The 26,232-nt window shown below is 39.9% G+C and overlaps 1 protein-coding gene across 2 annotated transcripts in view; it reads right to left on the bottom strand.

Moving 5' to 3' along the window:
• Window positions 1-1,406: 1,406 nt before the first annotated feature.
• LOC124555599 (BTB/POZ domain-containing protein KCTD12) overlaps window positions 1,407-26,232 on the bottom strand; it is a 117,550-nt gene continuing 92,724 nt past the window's right edge. The window contains exons 2-3 of one of the 2 annotated variants that reach the window (XM_047129566.1): window positions 9,073-9,507; window positions 1,407-2,117 (exon numbers count right to left, since the gene is read on the bottom strand). In XM_047129566.1, the coding sequence (XP_046985522.1) occupies window positions 9,085-9,507 (423 nt within the window). In that variant the 3' untranslated portion in view covers window positions 1,407-2,117; window positions 9,073-9,084. The remainder of the gene's footprint in view (window positions 2,118-9,072; window positions 9,508-26,232) is intronic. The other variant, XM_047129567.1, reaches the window with a different exon arrangement.

Genomic DNA, 26,232 nt, shown 5'->3' with positions numbered 1-26,232 from the left:
CAGTTTATGGAGTTCCCTTCGCAACATTCACCCAGAAACTGGTTGAGATGGACCTGCATTCACAGTTGGGTTTGAGGCTGTTGATTAGGATCGTTTCGAGACCATTCTTCTTAAATGGCTGTGGGTGTTGCACCATTCCTAGAGAACACGTCGGAATGTTCACGCGGATACACCAACATACCGGGAAACTCCATACAAGATGTGATCAAGGCCATGTCCGAACACGATAGCTCATTTCTGCCACTTTGTCGCCTTCCACGCCGACCCATCCTACTGCTTTGATTCCATACAACCGCATGGCGTATACATACCATTTCACGACCATCACGTACGACAATGGCAAAGGGTGAAATGTTTTTCTGGTACCATTTATACACCATTTATTATGCTCAAAAGCGATCAATGTTCTGCTGTAAGAGGGTGACTAACCCTTCGTCCGGTGAGTCTACGCTTTTTCTCATTCTTATGGTATTCAAGCAAAATTCGCAGAGGACATTCCAACCATTTTCAGTACATCACGGGAGTTCTGTGGGACATTTAATTCTTCCGTTTCTCTCCTAAATTAAGTGATTCTGTTTCTTACCTGAATTTTTCATCTTATTTATTTACTGAAATATTTTTGGTTAGTTCACAACCGCTCTGTACCCTGCTGAGTGTTGTTGCTATTAGTCATAATAATGAAGTGCTTCACTGCCAAATAACTTGCAATTCAGTCTTACTCTTCTTTTCATTAAACTTGATAATGTGCTTACATTTAGATTAACACACTATTATTATTTTCTGTTTTGAAAGAAAGAGACGAGTTTCAGCTGTTTGCCAGATTGGCACTTCTGAGTAAGTCCTAAAATTCCTCATTATCACATGAAAATCACAATATCGTAATGCATACCCATCTGTGTAGATTAGTTTTGTGTTTGCGTTACTAATTAGTCTGTAATGACGTGGGAATGCTAATGAAGCAAAACAGTTTGAAGTGGACTGAAGAAAGACGTTATATCTGAAGTTCATCCCAAAGAGCTAAGCGCTCTTCCTGCTGAGAGACACAAGCATTTTCCACTTAAACTGCTCGTATCTACATCACATAGCCGTACAGGCTCAAAATACATAATGCATCGACCTGTCTGTATGCTTTGACGCAAGTAGTGTGTATTATCTGACAGCAAAAACTATGAAACCTGTTCTCACAAGGCGCGAAGCTATAGAGTGACTGAGACTGTGGAAGAAGGACTCGTTCGTATGATTGCGTTTAACTTTTTGTCTCCAAGTTAGGTGAACTGTGTTTAACAATTGTGTAAAAACTAAAAAGCCACCAAATAATGCCATAGAAACACAATTTGCTTTTTAGCTGTATAACTTGTGTTCTTTGAGGTTTTTATATTTTATTGAGGAGAAAAGAAAGCCATAAAGTTCTAAATATCTTCTTTTATTACGTGGAAACAAACTAATAACCAATTACACGGCGGATGACACAAATGATAATGACATTATTTACACTAGATACTATGAGAACATAACAAATGCTGAGAATCTCTTCTGCTTTACATTAACATCCAACAAATGAAATTTGTTACATGAAAATTTCTAAGAAATTCTTACTCAATCTAGTGCAGCTACACAGCTGGCATTACGACAAATACCGCTCGAGTTCAGTTGACTCTGTGTTAAATGATTTACAACAGACATTACGTTCTAAAGTAACTGAATTAAACGTAGCGTAACAAGCAGAATCACAGCGTCTATCCCAATTGTTCTACAAAAGTAACAAAATTAGTGGTCCAGTAATTGTTCACAAAACATCGTCTACAGAAGGTTGATCCTTACTTCTTGCTATAGAAACTGTGTCAGTTAAGAATTACAGTTGAGTAGAGAAAATATAGATAGTATTAGTATCGTGTACATGTACTTTAAACAGAGCAAGATTTACAAAGTATTTATTATTTATAGATTTGTTATTTGTCATATATGGAACTGAAGTGATGAACTGTATTTATAAATTTTGTCTACCACACAGTAACACACTTTCACTTTACGTAGTATACTACTGATAAATGGTTACTTCATTTCACCACCTAGTACACACACACTATGGACATTAGTGACTTGATTTCTTCCTGGATTTGTGAAACAAAGGAAAAGAAATCTTTGTATCTAACAAATAAAGGCCAATGTCACTACCACTCAACAGTAGACACATAATGTGTTTGTGTACCCTGTCTCCGATAACATAGTGTTGCATTCTCTAAGATATATGTATCGATAAATCTGTTTCACGTTAAGAGTATTTCTTACAGTAAGGACAATTTTACAACTCTGGAGCTGCTGGATAATTGTCAACTAAAGTAATGATTTCTCTTCCATTGAGCATTTATTTTGATTCTAGAGCTATAAATAAAAGAATGTTAAATTTAATAGATATGGTTGTCAATTCAATAACCTCTTCATATGGTCATTGATGCTTTATCGAAGAAACTGTTGGTTGATTGAGGCTTAATATATGTGGCAAGATGAGTTTCATACACAGTAACGTATATGAATATTCCTCAGCTTCATACATTGGTATTTGGCCATGAATTACTATGTAATTTGAAAGTAATATTGGTAAGGTGTTGATGTGAAGCTGTATTTTGTGTTAGAAACTTTTCATCAAGTTATAAATGTATACATGCATAAGTGTCAACTTAGTGAATTAATATGTCCTTGGTATTATACTTCTGCAGTCAGTTTTTGTAACTCCTAGACTAGAGTTTAAGAGATGATAGTTGGTGTTAAAATTATTTGTAGTGCAAAAACATGAAACCTAGAATTAGCTTTAACCTTTCTCCATCTACATTTGGTGATAAAATTCTGCATTTCTAATTACATTCTTCAGGACACAGAATAGATGCACCAGAAGAACAGCCATCGAACTATTGACATGGTAGCATGTTTTTGTTATTTGTGTATCTTCATTAAATTTTTTCATAAACAGAAAATTTAGTTTTATGCCCTCAGAAAACTGAAATACTTTAACAGACTCTGGATGAGATATTTCCTTTACTTGTAGATTTAAGCATCATACAACTCTTTGTTCTAAATTAAATAAGTGACCTTTCATTACTGTCTTGCATCAAGTTCCCATTCTTGCAACAAAATATTCGAAATATATTTATCAAAAAGTAAAAATCATCTTTTAACAAATGGTAAAATGAAAATGTCAGTGTGGTGCCTAAAACATTGTTTGAAATGTGACCTTAACTAGATGCAATGAAGAATTAATGATGATATAACATCATTTAAACAGTATCAACATTTTATGTTGAAAAATTATGCTGATATATTGGTTACACATTTCTTATGTGCCAGCTACATACCAAATTAAAAATAAGAGGTGTACCGTTTTTAAGTTCGTGATAATAACGTTATATAAAACATCTTTGAAAATTGTGAATTATTATGCACTGTTGCAAGTATAATGGAATTCTAAATTCACTTACAAATCGGCGGATAATAATATCTCATTAGACTCTCTATTGTTTCTATGACAATTCACATACTTGGGGAAAACCCCTGTCCAATACGATCGTTTATCATGACGTGAAAATAAACATGAAAGTTTCATCTTATTACATTAGGACAGTTCATCCAATAAGCCGTGCAGGTAAGATTATCCAATTTCGATATGTAGCCCTTTTAGTGGCTGAATAACAACTGGAGCAGGCATTTAAGTTCATGACCTGCTATTTCACATTTTAGATTTAAAGTTCTCTTATGTTATATCTTCAAACATGAGAGGAAACAGCAGCAGGGAGATGCTAGATCATTATTTTTTCCTTCTCAGATTGCAGTATGACAAATACACACTGGACCTACTACATAATCTCTGTAATCGTTATAGGTGTGCTTAGTTATGTAGTTAATGATTCTTGTTATTTAAAACCCCTTGGTAAAAGTTTTTGGTTAGTTGTATTTTTTACAACGGTCTTGTTGTTCGCACCCTTGGACACACTAATCACCACTAAGCTTCTTCTTGTGGTTGCACGACATTCATTATATGACACATGTTCTTTGTCTGACGACAATGAGATGTACTCCTTCCTCTTATACTTTTATATATTGGAATAATAGTATAAGTTAAATGAACATCAGGTAAATCTAACATAATTGGCACCTTGCATTGCTTCCATGCCCCTCCCACCATCTTTCTTCTCACACAGGAACTCTTTGGGGAGACTCATTTTACAAGAGTAAAACAAGGAAATATTGCATTCATACCTTTAACCACTTAGAGACAAGAATACGACTAAGTGATATTAATGACTGCAACGCCATTCAGTTCTAATATAGAATAATGTTTCATTTATTTCACATTACATTGTTTTGATAGCTAACCGTAAAATACGTTTTTGCTCCAATCAATTTCTCCAAAAGTATTTTTTTATTATGAGAACAATAAAATAAGGATACGTTATTTCTAAAACAGTAAATCGAACTGTGAAGTAAATTAATTTTGTGCCTAACACGTTTTTAGATTGTGGTATCTTCTTTCAGTTATGAATACTACAGCAACTATTTTTATTTTATGGCATTGCAAAGCTCTTGCCTTTCAAAAAACACAATTTTTTAAACAAATTATATTGATCTTTTAAATTTTGTCAACCTCTTTCACTCATTAATTAGCATAAAAAATAGATCAACCTTCCCATAATACTTCATTTTATTTTATGGATAATTTATTCAAATCGAATGTAGTGTAACTATAATTTCAAGTTGTAATCCTTTTTAGCTATAAAGATTCAGTGAAACTGGTATTTCAAGCCATATCCATAGACATCATGTTCTCTATTGAGCTTGCTATAGTGACATGAGTATTTGAGGTTATATCCCACACAGATATATCCCACACACACCATGATAAACAATGTGTTGGCTATCGAGCTTGCTAATGTATTTGTGCACAGTATCTTCACGAATACCTTATCTGCCTAGGGGACATCAGCATTAATATCAATTGTCTTCATGTAATCTAACACAGATGTCTAGCTATTGAAATAACATAAGCCAAAAACGAATAATGTGATGACATAGTAGAAAGTTTATTGTTATAACAAATCATTTTGTCTTGGGCGATAATGGAATATATTACAGAGCAGCTAGCGGAAATGTCTCATTTCTATCCTTACAAGAAGTGCTTCAGATATTAATTACATGCCTAACGTTAGAAGTTCCTGATGTTATTTACGTCTGTATGCAGAAATATTCGATGTCTGTTCGAACTGGAAAGACTATTTGTCTTATTAACTATTTGTCTTACCCTAGAAACTCCTTCTTATCTAAAATGGTTTATGTTCAGTATTGTATATCTGTTAACATAATATACTGAATTATGAATATTATCACCATATTTATTAATTTGTTACAGGGATAAAATTTTATGTACTTATTACTTAATATTGCATTAACATACATTATCAACTGAAATCATGAATTTAATTGTAATTGTCAATGATTAACAGAATTTTGGGCACATGATTCCAAATTAAGTAATAAGTAGTTTTTCATACGTATGATCTGTTGTGGAGCTTCATCAAATGACAATGGTGTTTGAATCTATGAGTAATATTTCATAGGTTAGTGAATCAATATTAAGTGAATAAAAATATATCAATTACAATCAGAACACATGCTCGAATATTTTTTGTACTTGAAAATTTCGAGGAATGACTTAAGAAACAATAATGTTATACTGCAACACAGTCACGAAAATCACACAGAATTCACTTTTGTAAATAAATGAGAATCACTTAATCTAGTGGTACAAAATAAGTGAACAACTATTTATTAAAGGGAAAAATTGCTTTTAGCACCTATATGTTTTTCAGTGATAGCTGAAAAAAATTAAACTTTCATAGTTAACGGTAAAGGGGTAATCGTAGAATGACGCCATGTAGAATATAAATAAGAACTTTGAGGCTTGGGGTGAGAGTTTATTTTTCGGTTCCTTGTATAGATCCTATTCCAGATATTATAAGTTCGATTGTCCAGATTTTCCAGAAATTTTGTAGTAAGTTACAAATTAAGTATCACTATTCTGTCCTGATAAGAAATCTTAGCTCTTAAACAGTTTAAATGATTGGAAATAGTTATATAAACATTGTTCACAGAGAGTCTGTACATCTGACACAGAACTGTAATATTTACTGATGTTGATGTTTCCATGCTTGAATAAATACCAAGAGTGAGATGCAGTAAATTATCTAAAGAAATAAAATTTTATGTTTGTTGAAATCAAAAGTTAAAACCAAATTAAGCAGGAAATTGTGATGGTCAGGGAGATACTGGGTCACTTAAATACAGAAAAAAAACAATGAAACGGAAGTAACAATATTTTTCCTCTTGTTCAGAAGGTACAACCCACATTCACATCGTTTGAATGCATGTGTATATATTTTTTCTTTGTGTCTCAACTTTCTAGATGCCATTTTACTCTTTTTTTGGAGAAGGTTGGAGACTAAAAACGAAACTTGCTATTAACAGAAATGAGATTCGTGAAATAAAGCACTGCATACTCAGAAACATAAAGTTTTAAATTTTTGAAAGTATGTGTGACTTCTAGTATATGCAGTAACGAAGAGAGGTCACAGGATGAAGGGTAACGTGCAGCCTCAGATGTACAGAGCAGAAAAATTTTGAGAGAAATACAAGTCATTTAAGTTACAGTATGTGAATGAACAAAGTGTTTTTGTGTTTCATGTTAACTGAAATCATATGTCAACATGTTAAACATCAAACTGCCTACTGTTATAGCCAAACTAACATATCTGGATACATATGTGCTGTAACTAATGCCTTAAGCAAATTCTAAATTCATCTATGAGAGATATATGGCGTTAAGAATGTGGGAGAAGAAGGCATAGTGGTTGAGTGGTTGGAGGGGGGAGGGGAGATAGAAAGCAAAAGAGGGAAAAGGGTGAGGCAGTTTTTATATCCTCTTGATGTATACGTTCCACGACTACAAAGAGAAAGATGTGTGTTTCATGTCGCTTCAATATCTCCGACAGTCATCAGATATGTTGTGGATTTCTTGATACTATACATAAGCAGGCACATGAGCGCCTATGTTGCCATACAGGATACTGATGAAATTACCGGTACTCCCTCAACTGATCGATTTTCTTGAGCTTTAAAGGTACCGACTCTGTTTCTCCAATGTTCTGCAACAGTGTGAATATCTTTAACTAAAATAACAGCACTGTGTGCTGAGTTTCCAACGACTTCATACAAATTATGCACATATTACAACGGATCTGCATAGAAACACTTATTTTCTTGGACGTCTTCAGTAGATCTTATTGGGCCCTGTGTCCCTAAATACTTCGCATGTAAGTAGTTCGATTCATAACAGTTTATAGCTCGTATCATCCGTAGTAAAGTATACTTTTAAGGTGAGTAGTTTTACGTCACTATGAGGAGTCACTTATCCTAAACAGAGACAACGTGTAAGCGCAGTTAACCTTCAGTTTTCCTTTCTCTTGTGGGTGAGTTTTGTCCTTCTTCTATAACTGCCCGCCAGCTTTATGTAATTGTCTTTGTCAGTTAGTGAATATGTGTAGTTTTGTATCCATCTACATTCTTAAAATACTACGAAACGTTGGTTGGCTTTTTTGTGAGTTCCTCGCATACCCTTCCAAATAACGATTTGTCACTGAACAACAGAAACGCTGTGCACGGCAGAGGCTTAATTTTAGTCTTTTATTTATCGAAATGTCATATCCTATTTCGGCATACCTAAGCTCACTAAATTGTTATCCTTTCAGGCTTTACTATGATAACAAATCCTTTACCATCACTTCTGTCCCAACGAAGGTTTTAATCATTGGTTTCAGTGTGGTTTATATGCCAGTACCTAAATGACGGATCTACAACTCCATTTCGGGCCCCTGAGTCACAATAAAAAATGAATTCAGTTGCCGTGGTGTTATGATTGCATTTGCATGCACCGCTGAAAACGTCTGCGGTACTCGTAACCTATAATCTAAAAACACTGAACACGTGATGAAAATTTATGTTTCTGTTCATCTTCGGCGAAATAAAAACGAAACGTGAGGTGAACATATTCGGTGTATATGTGTGGAAATGAGGAACAGATTATTGCACAACGTTGCCCTTTTTCTGTAATTAATGGCTTAAATACAGTGTGTATAATACATGGAATAGATATTTATTTCACGAAATTGGCTGTAAACCTTTAAGTATTACACTTTGCAATCTCGTGGGTATAGAAGATATTCGTCCGATAAATTTCAACTACAAATAATTCTTCATTGCATCAGATGAGGTGATATGCCATTTATAACAGAAAGGAAAGTGGATGTATCCAAGGAACAAGAACCTAAGGCCGCACATTGATATTAATTCTTACGGCACTACACTGCCGTGTCGTTGCCAATACGTTTGTGTTTGTTTGTACAATTTGTTACTATTCTCTAAAAAAGTATATTTTGTGTAACTCACAGAGTAGTACCACAATAACTATCTTTTCGCCAACATATGAAAGTAACAGTCACCAAATCGAAAGTTAAACGGTTACCATTTGCTAATTTTCCGTATTCGTAAGTTCTCGAAGTGACAATTTTTCGCTAAACAGTCGTGGACACTATTTCCAGAAATGAAATATCTCTAAAAATCTGTTGCAACTGGTGCAACTACGGATGTTCGTGGGATTAGATATTGGTAGATAATTACCAGGCCCTTTTACATCGTAAAGTGTCGCGAAAGAGACAAACCTCTAATTCGAGACTCACAGACTATCTAGAAATCACAGCTAATACGTCGTGCTGTCATGCAGAATTTGTATTTTTCCAAAACATCGGCTGTGCATGTGATAATGACTAATAATAAGCGTGCTGTTCAGTAGTTTGTATCGCAATGATGAAACCACGACTCAGATACAGAAAACTCGATTACGTTTTTAGAGGTCCCGGAGACTGCGCATTTAAGCAGTACACCTCGGAGGGGAACTGAGTTCACCGGGTTCTCAGTTAATAACAGCGGGGATTAGAGGGCGGGGGGGTTGTGGTCGGAAGGACTACTTACTGGGGAGGCGCTCTACTCGCGCACAAACACAAACTCGTTGTAGTGGTTCCAGCGGTTCTCCTCCGTGTCGACCCCCGGCTTGAGGTCTGCGACGGAGCCGCCGGCCGTTCCCGAGCCGCAAGAACCGGCCAGCTTGAAGCCGTGCTCCTGCAGCATGTCGAAAGCCTGCTCTATAAATGAGTGCTTGAGGAAGAAGCGCGACGTGTAGCGGTCGCTGAGCCCGTGGTCGGGGTCCCGCGACTCGTTCAGCGTCTCGCCGAAGACGTCGCGGCAGAGGGCGACTCGGCCGCACACCAGGATGCGCGACAGCTTGCGGAACTTCACGTCGGCCAGCCCGTCGCGGCCGAATGCGAAGCTGCCGCGGTAGCCCACCGTGATGAAGCCGGGCGCTCCGCGGCCCTTGCCGGAGCCCGCACACGCCTGATCCTCTTCCTTCTGCGAACAAGCACACCGATCACGCTTCCGTTCTCGGAACAACATCCTTCTTTTCACCTCAAACATATTTTGACACATGGAAATTTCGATCTCTCCATCGTTGACGATGGCGTTAATGAGCCGAGCAGCAACAACGTATTATATTAGGCGAAAAGGTGAAACATTAAAGCCTATCGAGGGCTATACATTTTTGATGTTGATTATTCGTACAAAATACCGGGCGATCAAAAAGTCAGTATAAATTTGAAAACTTAATAAACCACGGAATAATGTAGATAGAGTGGTAAAAATTGACACAAATACTTAGAATGACATAGGGTTTTATTAGGACAAAATAAAAATAAAAACAAAGTTCACAAAATGTCCGACAGATGGCGCTGGACTGCAAAACGTCAGTGACTGCGCATGACAATCGTCATGCTTGGCCTGCCAGGTCCCCAGACCTCAGTACGTGCGATTATTGACTTTGGGGTTACCTGAAGTCGCAAGTGTATCGTGATCGACCGACACCTCTAGGGATGCTGAAAGACAACATCCGACGCCAATGCCTCACCACAACTCCGGACATGCTTTACAGTGCTGTTCACAACATTATTCCTCGACTACAGCTATTGTTGAATAATGATAGTGGACATATTGAGCATTTCCTGTAAAGAACATCATCTTTGCTTTGTCTTACTTTGTTATGCTAATCATTGCTATTCTGATCACATGAAGCGCCATCTGTCGGAAATTTTTTGAACTTTTGTATTTTTTTTTTGGTTCTAATAAAATCCCATGTCATTCCAAGCGTGTGTGTCAATTTGTACCTCTCTACCTACATTATTCCGTGATTTATTCATTTTTCAAATTCTTACTGACTTTTTGATCACCTGGTACATGGTTGATTTCGGAATACACATTCCATCGTCATATGTATTTGGAGAACGAAACACTTATACAGGGTGATTCACAAGGACCTCCGGGATTTAGAGGAGGATTGTACGAAAACTACAAGACATCTAGAAAAGAGATACGTCAGTTAACCTCTACCAGCTTCAGTTCGTTGTGGCGTACTTACAGTATGGGGTAGGCAAGTTAGAATATGTAGACACCAGCGGAAAGATGCGCCTATCGGAGCACAAAAAGGCGAATGTGCTCCTGTTTAAAATACTCTGACTGAAAAGTGAGGTTCCTCTTTCTACCTTTCTCAGTAACTTAAAAAATGTTCTGAAAAGTTTTGGCATGCGAACATATTCGAGCTGTCTTTAACATGCAACTCATCTCTCACTCCCACAACCTCCACAACTGCAACTCGCTCTCACCCACTAGTCCAGCGCTGTAAGTCGCTCATACCATCGACGCACGCTTTCCCATTCTTTCTCACTCGTTCAACCCAACTCATTGTCATTATCTCTTTGTCACTGAGTCTTTTCTCAAATTTAGTCTCCTTCGTTCTATCCTACTACTACTACTGTCTCCACTCGTTGCCACTGCCTTTCTCTTGCTCCCTCTTACTGCTAATATATCATTCATTCCTTCCCACTGCTGCTCTGTCTTCTCACTGTCACTACCTCTGTCTTCCCCGCTGTCGTTGTCATAGACGGTCATTATCACTGACACTCGCCCACTTTACTTTCTCTTTATTCTCCTCCCAGTGGCACTTTCTCCTTCACTCATTTTCTAGCACTGTTCCGTCACAGTCAACTATGTTCCATTGTCACTGTGTCCCTCACTTTCTCTCACACTGCCACCGTCTCCTTCACTATTTCTTTACCACAATAACTGTCTACTATCTTCCTGTATTTATTATTTTTCCACCTCTTTTCCACTGCCACTGTATGTTTTCTCTCAGCACAAAAAAAAAGAAACGCAAATATTTTTTAAAGATACTGAGGAAGGTAGAATGAGGCAACTGGTACCTCACTTTTCAGTCAGTCTTTCAAAAATTTTTTGTGCGCCGATAGGAGGATTTTTCCGCTGATTCCCTTCTTTCCCTGTTAAAACAGGGAGTATCAGTCATATGAAAAGAACTATGATTTGACTGTTTATTTACGTGAAACTGAAATGACGCAAAACTAATTCCACACCTTAGACCGGATTTGACGTGAACAAAAATGTTGCTTGCGCTTCAGTACTACAACATGGGGTCCCCAGAAGCATTCTGATGATAATGGAGAAACTTTACAGCATGTTTCATCGTGCTACGTCACTTTATAAACTACGTTTTCGCCTCACATCGCATTTTACGTGTACGAGTAGGATAACTTTGAACGTCTGTACCTCGGAAACGGATAAAGATTTTTAAAAAAAATTAAAGTTGTTCGAGATCGGAATGTTAGGAATACATAGTAAAGTAACTTGTGCGTAGCCGTCATGGAAACTGAGGCTCGTTTTCGGTACCCAAAAGACATGTTTTCTGATTCTCACAGGAAGCGCCCATGAATTAAAGTGTGGCTCCATAAACCTCTTCAGGCGCACCATAGACCACATGTAAATTAAAAAGAACCAACCGATTTGCTTCATTTGACTAAGGAAGTGTGTAATATTCAAACTTTGACCCGTAAGAGCCGGCCGTTGTGGTCGAGCGGTTCTAGGCGCTTCAGTCTGGAACCCCGCGACCGCTACGGTCGCAGGTTCGAATCCTGCCGCGGGCATGGATGTGTGTGATGTCCTTAGGTTAGTTAGGTTTAAGTAGTTCTAAGTTCTAGGGGACTGATGACCTCAGATGTTAAGTCCCATAGTGCTCATAGCCAACCCGTAAGATAGTTACAGTAAGTCGATTTTTCAGCTGGGTACACAAATGGTCCCTAGCCCAAGGACTATACAAAACACTTGAACATACCTTGATATTACCAACAAAAACGGAGGTATGCGCCCTCAGTAAAGCCAGTTTTGATACGCGAAGTTTTGGAATATATTAAGTAGTGCATGCTGTCACGTGCGTTCCAGCACGGGGGTTGAACAAAAGTACGGAGAAACGGCAAGAAATGCGTGCGTACCATAAATGCAGTTGCTAGCCAAGACTGCAGGTTGCGCTGTTGTATCTGACTACGAACGGCACCTGTGCAATGTCCTCGATAAGTTGAAAATGTGTTCTTTGTAGTTGTGAGTATATTATGTCGGAGCTAAGTGAATTCCAGCTTGGGCAAATTGTTGGTACTCTTATGGTGGGTGCTTCCGTAACCAAGGGAGGCGAACTATTTGATGTTACATCGTATAATATTTATACCACATGTATGGAAAGCTGAAGACGATCTACACTAAGTCGCAATGCGGACGAAAGTGTATGTTCTATGATCGTGAAGGATCAAGAGGATTGTGACGAAAAATAACAGGATGACAGCTACAAAAGTCATTGCAGAGCAGAATGTCGCACTCGCGAACCTCGTCAGCATCAAAGGCACATGAAGGGAGCTACAGAAGCAGGGAATTTCAAGGCGAGCTGGAATTCCAATACCACTTACCAGTTGAACAGAAGCCCGTAAGAGGGACAAGCGATGCCCTAGGCATAAAACCTAGAATATGAAGCAATAGAAGAAAGGCATTTGGTCGGATAAGTCTTCTTTCACACTGTTTCGAACTTTTGACCGAGTTTACGTCTCAAGAGTGAAATAAGGCGGCGATTCTGTATTTGTGCAATCGTATCGTGGTATTCCATCGACCCCATGGTTACTCTGCAGCGACGCATCACTGCCAAGGATTATGTGACTTTTTTGGCTAATTAGATCAATCCCAGGGTGCACTGCTTGTTCCCTAATATTGATGTTGTGGTCCAAGACGACAAGGCATGGTAACGTATTGTGTTTTTGGAACTTCCATATTTCTCTCCAACACCCGTATCATCCACTACATATTGTCATACGGTATCGACAGGCAACCCAACCAACAGATTCCGAAAGCGGACTGTTGTGACCTCTTACCAGGACAGTTCGTGTCAGTGACGTCAATGAATTGCACACCCGAATTGACGTTTGCTGCGACAAAAACGGTGCCCATACTGAACACATTTTAGAAGAGTTAAAAACTTGGAGAGATGCTCGATCCATGGATAAGTGTCTATTTTCTATGTATCACGTAGTTTTTGAGCAGTTGTCTTACGGAAACCATTAGACTCTTACGGACAGCCGTGTATATCGACTCAATGGAGTACGCCCATGCGTAGATGGCTGATGATACAAAGTTATACAGAATTATAACATAAGTAAAAATCACTTCACGTTTTTAGAAACATTATTTTTATTTTGTTCTGCAAAACGTATAAAATCCAAACCGACTGTCCAGCTTACCAATCAAAACAGAGGTCTCCGAAATCATGTATTGTAAAACATTTTTCAAGTGTAGCTCGTTGATTTTTCCCCTCGCGGTAAAGTAGATATCGTCTATACGCACGTGGACGTATTTTACAGAATCGTTAAAGACGAGATGGTTTCTTAAATACATCTGATGATGGAATATGAATTCCAGAATAGATCGTGTATGTTGCATGAGTAATCAATAAAGGGGATAGTAATCTTTCACATGGTAAAACGCATGAAGTTGCCTGCAGTCCATTTTTATGTACCAAAAAATTTCAGTAAATCAATTACGAACATTCAAAATGAAATTTTCACTGTGCAGCGGATTGTGCGCATATTTGAAGTTTCCTGGGAGATTAAAACGGTGTGTCAAATCAGGACTCGAACCAGAGAACTTCCACGAGTAAGCTCGGAACTTGCAAAGGTCCCAGTTTCGAGTTCCGGTCCGGTGCACAGTTTTAATCTGCCAGGAAGTTTCATGAACAACTTGTTTCCATTAACTTATTATTAATCATAACATGTAGCCATCAACTACGTTATTTAAAAAAAATTAACATACATCTTTAATTTTTAACTGTAGAACAATAACAAAGACACAAATTCTGTGATGTAACTCTTTTGTAGGTCTAACTATAATTAACACACTTAAGAGCCAAAGAAATTGGTACACATGGTAATATCGTGTAGGGCCCCCACGAGCAGGCAGAAGTGCCACAACACAACGTGGCATGGACTCGACTAATGCCTGAAATAGTACTGGAAGGAATTGACATAATAAATCCATAAATCCACAAGAGTACGAGGGGATGGAGATCTCTTATGAACAGAAAGTTGCAAGTCATCCCAGATATGCTCTATTATGTTTATCTCTGGGGCGTTTGGTGGCCAGAGAAGGTGTTTAAACCCAGAAGAGTGTTCCTGGAGCCATTCTGTAGCAATTCTGGATGTGTGGGGTGTCGCATTGTCCTGCTGGAATTGCCCAAGTCCGTCGGGATGCACAATGGACATGAATGGATGCAGATGATCAGACAGAATGCTTGCTTACGTGTCACTTGTCAGAGTCTTATCTAGACATATCAGGGGTCCCATATCACTCGAACTGTACCCCCCCCCCCCCCCCAACACAATTACAGAGCCTCCACCAGCTTGAACAGCCTCCTGCTGACAGGCACGGTCCATAGATTCATAAGGCTGTCTCCATGCCCGTACACGTTCATCCGATCGATACAATTTGAAACGAGCCTCGTCCAACCAGACAACATGTTTCCAGTCATCAACAGTCCAATTTCGGTGTTAACGAGCCCAGGCAAGGCGTAAAGCTTTGTGTCGTGCAATCATCAAGGGTAGACGAGTGGGCTTTCGGCTCCGAAAGCTCATATTGATAATGTTTCGTTGAATGGTTCGCACGCTGACACTTGCTGATCGCCCAACACTGAAACCTGCAACAATTTGCGAGAGGGCTGCACTTCTGTCACGTTGAACGATTCTATTCAGTCGTCGGTGCTCCCGTTCTTGCAGGGTCTTTTTACAACTGCAGCGATGTCAAAGATTTGATGTTTTACCGGATTCCTGATATTCACGGCACGCTCCTGAAATGATCGTACGGGAAAATCCCCACTTCATCGCTACCTGGGAGATTTTGTGTTCCATTGCTCGTGTGGCGACTGTAACACCACATTCAAACTCATTTACATCTTGATAACCTGCGAGTATAGCAGCAGTAACCGATCTAACAACTGCGCCATATTTTTGGCATGTTGTGTCCAAAGAGTGATCGCCTTTGGCGATTTTTGCTTCTGGAGTGGCAAGGTGTGAGAAATGGTTTCACTTTATTGTGTGCTCACTTGCAAAGGAACTTGGGCTCTCTATGGGTCCTTGAGATCTTTGAGGGTGTTGGTTAGGTAGTCGTACGAGTGATGGACAGTAACTACACCGAATAACTGAAGATTGCATCATCTAAGATGATCCAGTGGGGGTGCAATAATGGCTCGAGACACCTTGTATTTGTGCCAATATTGTGGTAGGGCCTGGCCTACATTCGCAAGTTGGCTGACATTTCCCCGATACTCGTCTAATTTGTGAAGAAGACGAGTTGCTTGGTCTTTTATCTTCTCAGTGACGTATTTTTCTCCAGTCAGCTCCTGTATCCCTCTCGTCCTGGCCAAGCGAGGGGCGCCTAGACACAAGTGCACCAGATAGTTGTTGTCTTATACAGGGTGTATCATAATTAATGGCGTAAACGCATACATTTGAGAGCACATGATGCTGGAATGAAAAAAGTCTCAGTAGGGTCGAAAATGCATACCTTAAGACCTACGAACAATTTTTTTCTACTGCAAGCTCTTGGCTTTTCACAGTTTGGGAAGTAGAAGTATGGAGCAAAACAAGAAAAAATGTCTAGTAATCATTTTCTCTAAAATGCATACCTTAAAAGTTATGAGCAATTGTTGATTAGAAGAGTTGTGTTTCTATGTAGTGAAGATGAGCGCGTTCTCATAGCTCTTAAGGTATACATTTTAGAGCACATATTTACTGGACATTTTTTCTTGTTTTGGTCCACATTACCATTTCCCAAAATATGGAAAACAAAGAGCTTTCGGCAGAAGATATTTGTTTCACAGTATCGAAGATGAAAAATTGCTCGTAGCTCTTAAGGCACGCATTTTCGACCCTATGTTTACTGCGACTTGTTTGCTTCTAGTATCGTGTACTTTGAACTATATGCGTTCACGCCATTAATTATGACACACCCTGTATAGGCGTTGCTGATCGCAGCACAGTATTCCGCCTGTTTACATATCTCTATATTTGAATACGCTAGCCTATACCAGTTTATTTGGCGATTCAGTATAGAATAACAGCTAATTGCAAATTAGAATTTCTGCATTGTATTGCAATGGCTTGAATGACGCGAAACCCAGAAAGTCGAGTCACTCTCAGTAGTAACATGTGTCGCCGAAATAAAAGTCTCTTCATCATCTACTTATTGATCTTCTTATGATTTGAATGAGGTACCGTTTTAGTGTATCGAATTTGTTTATGGAGTTCACCGAAATATATTTCAAATACTGTGTTCTTAAAACATACACTGATCAGCCAGAACATTATGAACACCGACCAACTATCGAAATAAACCCGTCCAGGCGATAGCAGCGTCACATGGCGAGGAATCACTGCTACTCAGTCCCACAAACGGCGCGTATAGTAGCGGTGAGTGGGATGTCCGTGGGTAGACTGGGAAAGGCGCGATCTTTCTGAGTTTGACTGAGGGCATATCGTGATGGCCCGGAAGCTCGGCACGAGCATTCCGGAAACTGCACGCCTTTTCGGGTGTTCGAGGAGTTCTGTGTTGAGTGTCTTCAGCACGTGGCGGAACCAAGGTGAAACCACGTCCAGACGTCGTGGAGTTTGGCAGCCACCCCTCGTTACAGATATCGGTCGTCGTAGTATGAGCAGACTGGTAAAAGGCGGCGAACTGTGGTGAAACTAACATCACACTTTAATGCTGGGCAGAGTAAAAGTGTGTCTGCACACGCAGTGCACCGAACACTCCCAACGATGGGCCTCCGCAGCCGACGACCCTCGCATGTACCAATGTTAACACCACGACATCGGCAACTACGACTGAAATGGTCACGTGACCATCAGTACTGGACGGTGACGCAGTGGCAGAGCGTTATATGATCTGATGAATCCCGACATCATCTTCGTCATTCCGAAGGGAGGGCGCGAATCCGTCGTCTTCCAGGGAAACAGCTCCTTGAAATTTGTACTGCAGAACAGAGACAAGCTGTCGGCAGCTCAATTATGCTCTGGGGAACATCCACGTGGGCATCCATGGTTCCAGTAAAGCTCGTGCAAGGCACCATAATGGCCAAGGAGTATCGTAAAATTGGTTGCAGACTACGTACACCCCTTCATAACGATCAAATTTCACGACGATAGTGGCAGTTTCAGCAAGGTAATACGCCATGTCACAAGGTCAGGAGTGTAATGAAGTGGTTCAAGGAACTCAGTGGCGAGTCCAGTTGATGTGTTGGCTCCTAAACTCACCAGATCTTAACCCAAAGCTGCCGAACTGGAAAGTGTTATTGATGTGAGGTTTCCGCAGAATGGATTGGTAGTCGGGGGCTCGTATTGTTAGCCAATCAACAGATTGTAATAATACTTATAAAGTTTTTTTGTGCAAACGTACACTATTTTAAATCGAACAATTGCTATTGAAATTAACAAACTAAAAGTAGTGTAAATTAGAATGTCAGTGGTGTTTCTTGTAGGTTTCTAGTGCGAGTCGTTTACGAGATGTAATATTTTGAAAATTTCCCGCACTGACACTTGTTTGCGTAGTTGTTAAGTACGACGTTGTTTGTTTGGTAACAGTGTGCTTGTGTGTTCCTTGAGTGCACTGCGACTTGCTAGGCACTTATTGTGTGACAGTCCAAGCGATAGGTCGTGAGTGGACGATGGGATTTACCAGTGCAGAAAAACCGACATGCTTATGGTGTATGGAGAGAGTAGGAAAAATAGAGTTCGTTCTTGTAGTGTGTATGTGGCATGATATTACAACTGACGTCAACCGTCTCGGTAATTATTATCAACCTTTTTAACCAGTTACATGAAAGTTGTAATGTAACACCTAAACAACTTAACAGAAGGAAACAAGTGACGACAGAAGGAGGGGGGCGGGGAGATTAATGTTCTTGCTGCTGTTGCAGTTGATCCACACGTTAGCTCCCGCGCAATCGCACGAGGAAGTGGCATGAATCAGGCAAGTGTGCTACGAATTCTCCATCGACACAGGTTCCATTCCTGTCGCATATCCCTCTCCACCAAGAGCTGCATGTTTACGACTTTATGAATCGTGTTAACTTATGTACATGGGCATTGAGGCAGGATACTCCTGATGTATCATATATCTTGTTTAGTGATGAAGCCAATTATGGGCAGGTTAACCGCCGAAACATGCACTTCTGGCCTGTTGACAATTCCCGTTAGCTTCGTCCATGGAGTGGAAACGTGTAGTGTGGGGTAATGAACCATCAGCTCATGGACTCGTGTTTCAGAGACGGAACACTGAACGTGCACAAGTATCGCAGCCTCCTAAAAGACCAACTTCCACGGATGCTGGATACGTTGCTCTGCACACTAAGTGGAACATGTGGTACTAACATGAGGGCTCTCTAGCTCATAGTGCACGAAGTACTACAACACGTCTTCACGAATTTTTAAAGTACAGAAGCATATAATAAGAGTAATGAGTAGTGTAAATCCAAGAACATAATGTCGAAACCTATTCAAAGAATTGGGCATATTAACCACAGCTTCTCAGTATATTTATTCCTTACTGAAGTTTTTTGTAAATAATACATCTCTTTTTCCTACTAACTGCTTAGTACACAGTATCAATACTAGGAATAAGAACAATAACAATAAAGATTTAAAATCACTTACTCTTGCCCAGAAAGGAGTCCAGTATTCAGCAACGCATATTTTCAATAAGTTACCAGCAACCATTAAGAGTTTAGTTTCAGACAAGGCACAATTTAAACATAATTTGAAAGAATTTTTGATGGCCAACTCCTTCTATTCCATCCATGAGTTTCTCAACAACTGCAGTAGACCATTTTAATGAAAATTTATTATACTTTAATTTTTGACAATACTTGGTTGTAACAGCCAAGCAACTACCTACTGTGTGAATGACAGATATATGGAAAGCAGATGTAAGTCTTAAGTCTGTAAATAGTGGAAGTTTAATTTTAAATCTTGTGCATAATCTGACTGTTCTTAACTGAGGATCACTGAAATGAATAATTTACTTTAATTTTTGACAATACTTGGTTATAATAGCCAAGAAACTAGCAAATATCTGAATGATGGATTTAATGAAAGCAGATGTAAGTATTAAACCTGTAAATATTAGAAGTTTAAATTTAATTCATGTACATAATTTTACTGTTTATTGACTCAGGATCATTAAAATTAATGAGACTCAAGTTTTTATAATTACATTTTTGTAATGTGTTTATCTGACATGTTCCACACCCAGGAGGATTCCCTCTTTCATGGGTCTATGGAATGAATAGTTAATCTAACCTAATCTAATCTAATCTTTCCAAATCGTTGTATTGGTCGCAGAGGACCTGTACCTGCCGGCCCATTCCTCGGTTTTGACGCCTGTAGACCTGTTCTGTGGGAAAAGCTGAAACACGTTGCCTTCAAGGATATACGAACTACACCCGATGAAATGCAAAGGAACTTATTACTGCAGCCTATTCAGAAATCTCCGATGAAATGTTAGCACGTGTGCAACAGTCGTTCCATATCAGACTGAAGCCGGCCGGGATGGCCGAGCGGCTCTAGGCGCTACAGTCGCAGGTTCGAATCCTGCCTCGGGCATGGATGTGTGTGATGTCCTTAGGTTAGTTAGGTTTAAGTAGTTCTAGGTTCTAGGGGGCTGATGACCTCCGAAGTTAAGTCCCATAGTGCTCAGAGTCATTTGAACCATTTGAACCATACTGGAAGCATGCATTGCCGCTGCCTGTAGTCATTTTGAAAGTAACCTGTAACGGTCAATTGCCTCTTTCTCATTACTGGTCAGGACCCACATAACTAGCGGATGCACTTGTGTTGTTCTTTAGTGTATGCTACCACAGGTATAGTACAAGTGTCGGTGTGCGAACTTTTCAATGGCTCTGAGCACTATGGGACTTAACTGCTGTGGCATAAGTCCCCTAGAACTTAGAACTACTTAAACCTAACTAACCTAAGGACATCACACACATCCATGCCCGAGGCAGGATTCGAACCTGCGACCGTAGCGGTCGTGCGGTTCCAGACTGTAGCGCCTTTAACCGCTCGGCCACTCCGGCCGGCTGAACTTTTCAAAGTACGGTATCTAGTAAACGACCGGCTCGCACTAGAATCCTGCAACAAAAACCACTGACATTCTAATTTACCCTACTTTTGGTTTGCTAATATCAATAGTCATTGTTCTATTTAAAAAGCCTTTGAATTTACAATAAGTACACTTTTAAGCTTTATTATAATCTGCTATTTTGTCTAAAAACTGACATCGTGAGACCGTGGCTGTGTACAATTAACTTAGGTTGATTCTTACAAAGAAGAAGACAGCAACCAGCCCCTATTAATACTGCTATTTATTTGAGTAAATAGCGCCGTAACCGGTTTCGAACTGACAAGTTCATCATCAGACGGCTGTACACAAGATTTACAAGATGCACTTTACATAATCGTCAGTTTTAGATTTTTATTCTTCCACTGTAGCGAAATATTCTTGGTGTATTGTCATTTCTAAACCGGTTACGGCGCTATTTACTTAAATAAATAGCAGTATTAATAATGACTCGTTGCTGTCTTCTTCTTTGTAAGAATCAACCTACATTTATTAGAATCCATTAGTTGGCTAACAATACGAGCCGCTGACTACCATTCCATTCCGAGAAAGCAGCAGGTCAACAGCACTTCCCATTTTCTCAATATTTGTGTTGCAAGTTTTACGTGATTCACCCTGTATAGTTATTACATCGCTAATATTTTTAGGTATCCAATGCATTTTATTAAGGAGCTATCGGTTGACGTTGTATTAATTTACGAAGTGTGACATCAAACTGCACAAAGAGAAGAACGTGGGAAGAAATAGTAGTGTTCAGTTATTTCCAGCAGTTATGACTCTGAAAATGTAGTTTACAAGGAGAAATCGGAAGAAAGGAGACTCAGCGTAATGTAAGACCATGTGTATGTAACTACAAGAACTTTGATGACAGTCTTGAGCACGACCCATCGTATAAGTATTTAGAAGTAATACTGAAAAGCAACACTGAATGGGACGATTACAGAAAGTGACTATTCAGGAAGTCCGCTGGAAGACTTACATTTGCTGTAAGTGTTTTGAAAAAATGCAACGAATCTGTAAAGGTAAATAAAATGCGCTAGTGCGGAAAATTCTACGTTATTGTTGCAGTGTTTGAAGTTCTTTCCAGGTACACGTAACAATAACTATCTAAATAATCTCGAGTCGCGCTGCTGAGATTATACCCCATCCAAAACAATGCTTGAGGAATGGTTTAGGAACTTACATCGGAATCCTTGGAAGGGAGACGACGTAGATCTCTCGTCACCCTCTTGGGTTGATTAAGAGACTGTGTTTTTGAAGAAGACTTTGTTGTGACTATTATGCTGTCACCATCGTATAACTCGAGTATATGGCATGAGAATAAAATAAACGACATTAGGGCGCATACAGTGACATTTAGACAGTGAATTTTCCCCCCTACAATAATCGAACTGAACAGGAAATAAAATTGATAATATTTGTGCTATGTACCCTGCGCCGCCGGCCGGTGTGGCCGTGCGGTTCTAGGCGCGTCAGTCTGGAGCCGCGTGACCGCTACGGCCGCAGGTTCGAATCCTGCCTCGGGCATGGATGTGTGTGATGTCCTTAGGTTAGTTAGGTTTAAGTAGTTCTAAGTTCTAGGGAACTGATGACCTCAGATGTTAAGTCCCATAGGGCTCAGAGCCATTTGAACCATTTGGTAGCGTTCCATTCCCCCATGAGTGCTGTTGTCAACTGCTCTAGTCGTTGGTGCACGTGGTCGTGCTGCAATACGTCTCTCCAACGCATCCCACACGTTATCAATTGGATTTAAGTAGGGGGAACGGGCAGTCCAGTCCATTCGCCGAATATCCTCTGGTTCCAAGAGCTGCTCCTCCGCCTCCAGCGCAGTTCCTTCTGGTCGCGCATTGTCGTCCATTAAAATGAAGTCACTGCCGAATGCATTCCTGAAAAGACGCACGTGGGCAGAGAGTACAGTATCACAATGATGTTGACGGGTGAGTGTACCGTGTTGAAAGACGTGGAGGTCAGTACGCCTATGTAACATTATGCCTCCCTACACCATAATACCTAGACCACGAAAACGATAATGTTCGACAGTGTTTCTGGGTGCATTACGTACCCTCATATAGCGAAAGGTTGTAACACGTGACTTAAGCATAAGTAAGTGTAATTATTGTGGTTAAATAAAAGTGTCATTTACGTTCGTTCATAATGTTTCAAATGTCTCTGAGCACTACGAGACTTAACATCTGAGGTCATCAGTCCCCTAGAACTTAGAGCTACTTAAACCTAACTAACCTAAGGATGTCACACACATCCATGCCCGAGGCAGGATTCGAACTTACGTCCGTAGCAGTCGCGCTGTTCAGGACTGAAGCACCTAGAACCGCTCGGCCACCGCGGCCGGCCATTTATGTTCGTTTGATTGCGTATATCTTTCACTTACCCTATATAACATAATGTAGCAGTTATTTCTATGTATAGTCCAAGTTTTATAGTGTTATGTTACTTGGTGATCAGACATCATCCGAAAATTACTTTCGTACTCCAGTTTTACAAACCACTGTATATTTCACGGTACATCACACAGACTTACAGCGGTACAAAGTGGCTTAATTATGCGATTTCAAAAAGCGTTGACGCCTCCACGGCGAACCTAACGTTGTGAATGACAATTTTGTACTTTGAAAGGAATTTTCGAACTGTCATTTACCCTAGCGCACGTAGGCCCATGTGGTGTGTGTGTGTGTGTGTGTGTGTGTGTGTGTGTGAGAGAGAGAGAGAGAGAGAGGTACATAGTATGTATTTGGCGGACTGACACACTCCGCGTCAGAACGAGGTATCCTGCGTACAATTGAAAACAAATCAGTTAACAGTAACTCTTCTCTGATTTAATTCTGTGTTTTAGATCTTGTGTTAAATACGATTTCATTGTATTAAGGATCAGCAGTCATCGTACCGTGGTGGACATCTTATTCCAAATGAAACTTTTAGAGAGCTGGATGAGTTTTGGTGAAACGTTAGTGTTGGTGATACGTCAGTGTTGATGCACTGCAAAAACATGCCTCATGCAAAGTTAACGTTTCACAAATAGCTTTCAAGTTTCGACATGTGATAGTTCCTAGAGCGGCAAGTAGCTTCTTAATACATGGACATTAATAGTCATAGTTCTATGTAGTACTGTACATAAACAAATATAATCATTTCAGTTTAACTACGTACTTTTAACATCGTTTGACTGCGCTTTAAATTAGGAGTACCGCGTTAAGTCGTCTATTAAAGTTAGCAGGGAAAGTTTTGAAAAAATTGGAGAGACTACTACATATGAAGCCACAGTGTAGTAGACTAGATATCGCGTAATGTGGTGGCCATGCATAGTGTCAGCAGCCTTCATCTTTATATTTACCACATTTTCCGCCTATTTTCTAGCGAAAAATCGTCTTGGAAAGTATTTTTAAGTGCTGTCAAGTGCCATTAAAAAGATAAATGATACTTTCCAAAGGAAAGCAGTACGATTTTAAATAGCTCAACAGGAAAAGATATAGGAATTACGCATAAAAAAGTAAATAATTACCGCTTGGCGCATTGTTAGCTGTCGATACTGTGAATTACATTAGAATCATAAGCTAAGGACAATGAGGAGGATAAGAGAAAAGCAGTCCGTGTGAACGACTACCAAGACTTAGTCACAAAAACGCAATTGTGCAATTGGTGTAGTAAAATAGAACTATCTGATTCGAAGCAGGAGATGATTGAAACTAAATAAAAAACCATTGCATTAGATCGATAATGCATCTATCGACTTTGCATTTCTGTTGTTAGCAGAACGTATCTTGTTGTTGAAGCTAGTACACGTGAAGTAGAAAGAACGCCAGCTGGACGCTCTTTTACGAGGCACAATCGTCGATCGATTCGTTTCAAGACATAGTAACTTTCGTCGTACCTCAATCCAAAGTCAGCCTAAAGCAACGATTCTACAACCCAACAGATGTAAGACCTTCAGTACATTATGAAATACAAAGGCGTCTCTAGGACAATTATCTGTGTAGCTTAAGAGTTTAAAGTTTCTACTTGAGTTAACTTTTTCTGATAAAAAAAATAGTAGGCTAAGAGCAGTTAGTTGGTATGTAAGTTTATACTAAGGTTAGTAACATCGCTGCGATTCCATCAAAGAACTCGACAGTTGCTCTTCACATTTGAATTCAGTCTTATTAGACCGAAGGGAAAGCGGTGGCTGGTACAGTCATCACCGAACCGTCGAGGCAAGAGACGAGTTTGGTGGTAGAAAGGTTGTGATATGGGGAATTGGGGAGGCAACAGATTGTACGAACTCACAGAGTCTCATATCTTCATTGGTAATTGGAGGAATATCGTGGCCGCATAGAGACACAAAGAGCAGGTACTAAAATCACATGAGTAAATTTTCTAATATTTAGTTCTTTCACGTCTTCTCGTACCTATCAAGCTTATCTGGTGAGTGTATATCCCTTAGTCGGCGAAATCCATTGTATGGACTGGCTCACGCTCTCTTCGAATCTGAGTCTTAAGGAACACATACGTAATCCATTGGTGACACGAATGAAATCAGTCAATCAGCACCCTTAAAGAAGTGTGTCCTTCGATCTCACTCAGTAGTTCTAAAATGCTTTGTAAACTGCTCAAGACAGTTTTATGTTGTCTATATATCTGTTAACGCGTGGTATTTAAATATAGAGAAACAGGAAACGAAAGAATAAGCTTCATGATAAAAAGCTTTAACTGAGAAATAAAAACAAGCAATGGAAATGGAAATGCAGCTAGGGCCTCCCGTCGGGTAGACCGTTCGCCTGGTGCAAGTCTTTCGAGTTGACGCCACTTCGGCAACTTGCGTGTCGATGGGGACGAAATGATGATGATAAGGACAACACAACACCCAGTTCCTGAGCGGAGAAAATCTCTGACCCAGCCGGGAATCGAACCCGGGCCGCCGGCCGTTCTGTCCGAGTGGTTCTAGGCGCTTCAGTACGAAACCGCGCTGCTGCTACGGTCGCAGGTTCGAATCCTGCCTCGGGCATGGATGTGTGTGATGTCCTTAGGTTAGTTAGGTTTAATTAGCTCTAAGTCTAGGGGACTGATGACCTCAGATGTTGAGTCCCATAGTGCTCAGAGCCATTTGAACCATTTTTTTTTTTAACCAAAATGCTGACTGTATGGCTGTGTAACATGTTGGACGACTTTTGTCCAATACTTCACGGCCTTCAAATTACCCTTTCTAGCGATGAGGAGTTTTCGACATCCCTGGGTGATACACATCAGAAACATGCAAATTGTACATCCCAGCTGAACCTGTGGGACTGATGACCAAGAAGTGCACAGCCTCCTGTCCGTCTCTACACTCTCTTACGTAGATCATCAGGCTTCAGAGAAATTTTGCACTCGTCGGTGAAGAGAACTCGATGCCATTGACCAAGGTTCCACTGAAGGTATTGCCTTGTTACTTCCCTCGCACCCTAAGGTGCAGCGGTTTTGTACTGTAGTTCGTAGTTTAAAGGCGGTATTAGGCATAAAACATCGTTCCTTCTAGCAACAAAGAATCCTGAGCAAATAGGG

The sequence above is a fragment of the Schistocerca americana genome, chromosome X (assembly GCF_021461395.2).
Source record: "Schistocerca americana isolate TAMUIC-IGC-003095 chromosome X, iqSchAmer2.1, whole genome shotgun sequence".
NCBI lineage: Eukaryota > Metazoa > Arthropoda > Insecta > Orthoptera > Acrididae > Schistocerca > Schistocerca americana.
The sequence above is the reverse complement of the archived record's forward strand: the minus strand, read 5'-3'. Positions and strand labels throughout refer to the sequence as shown.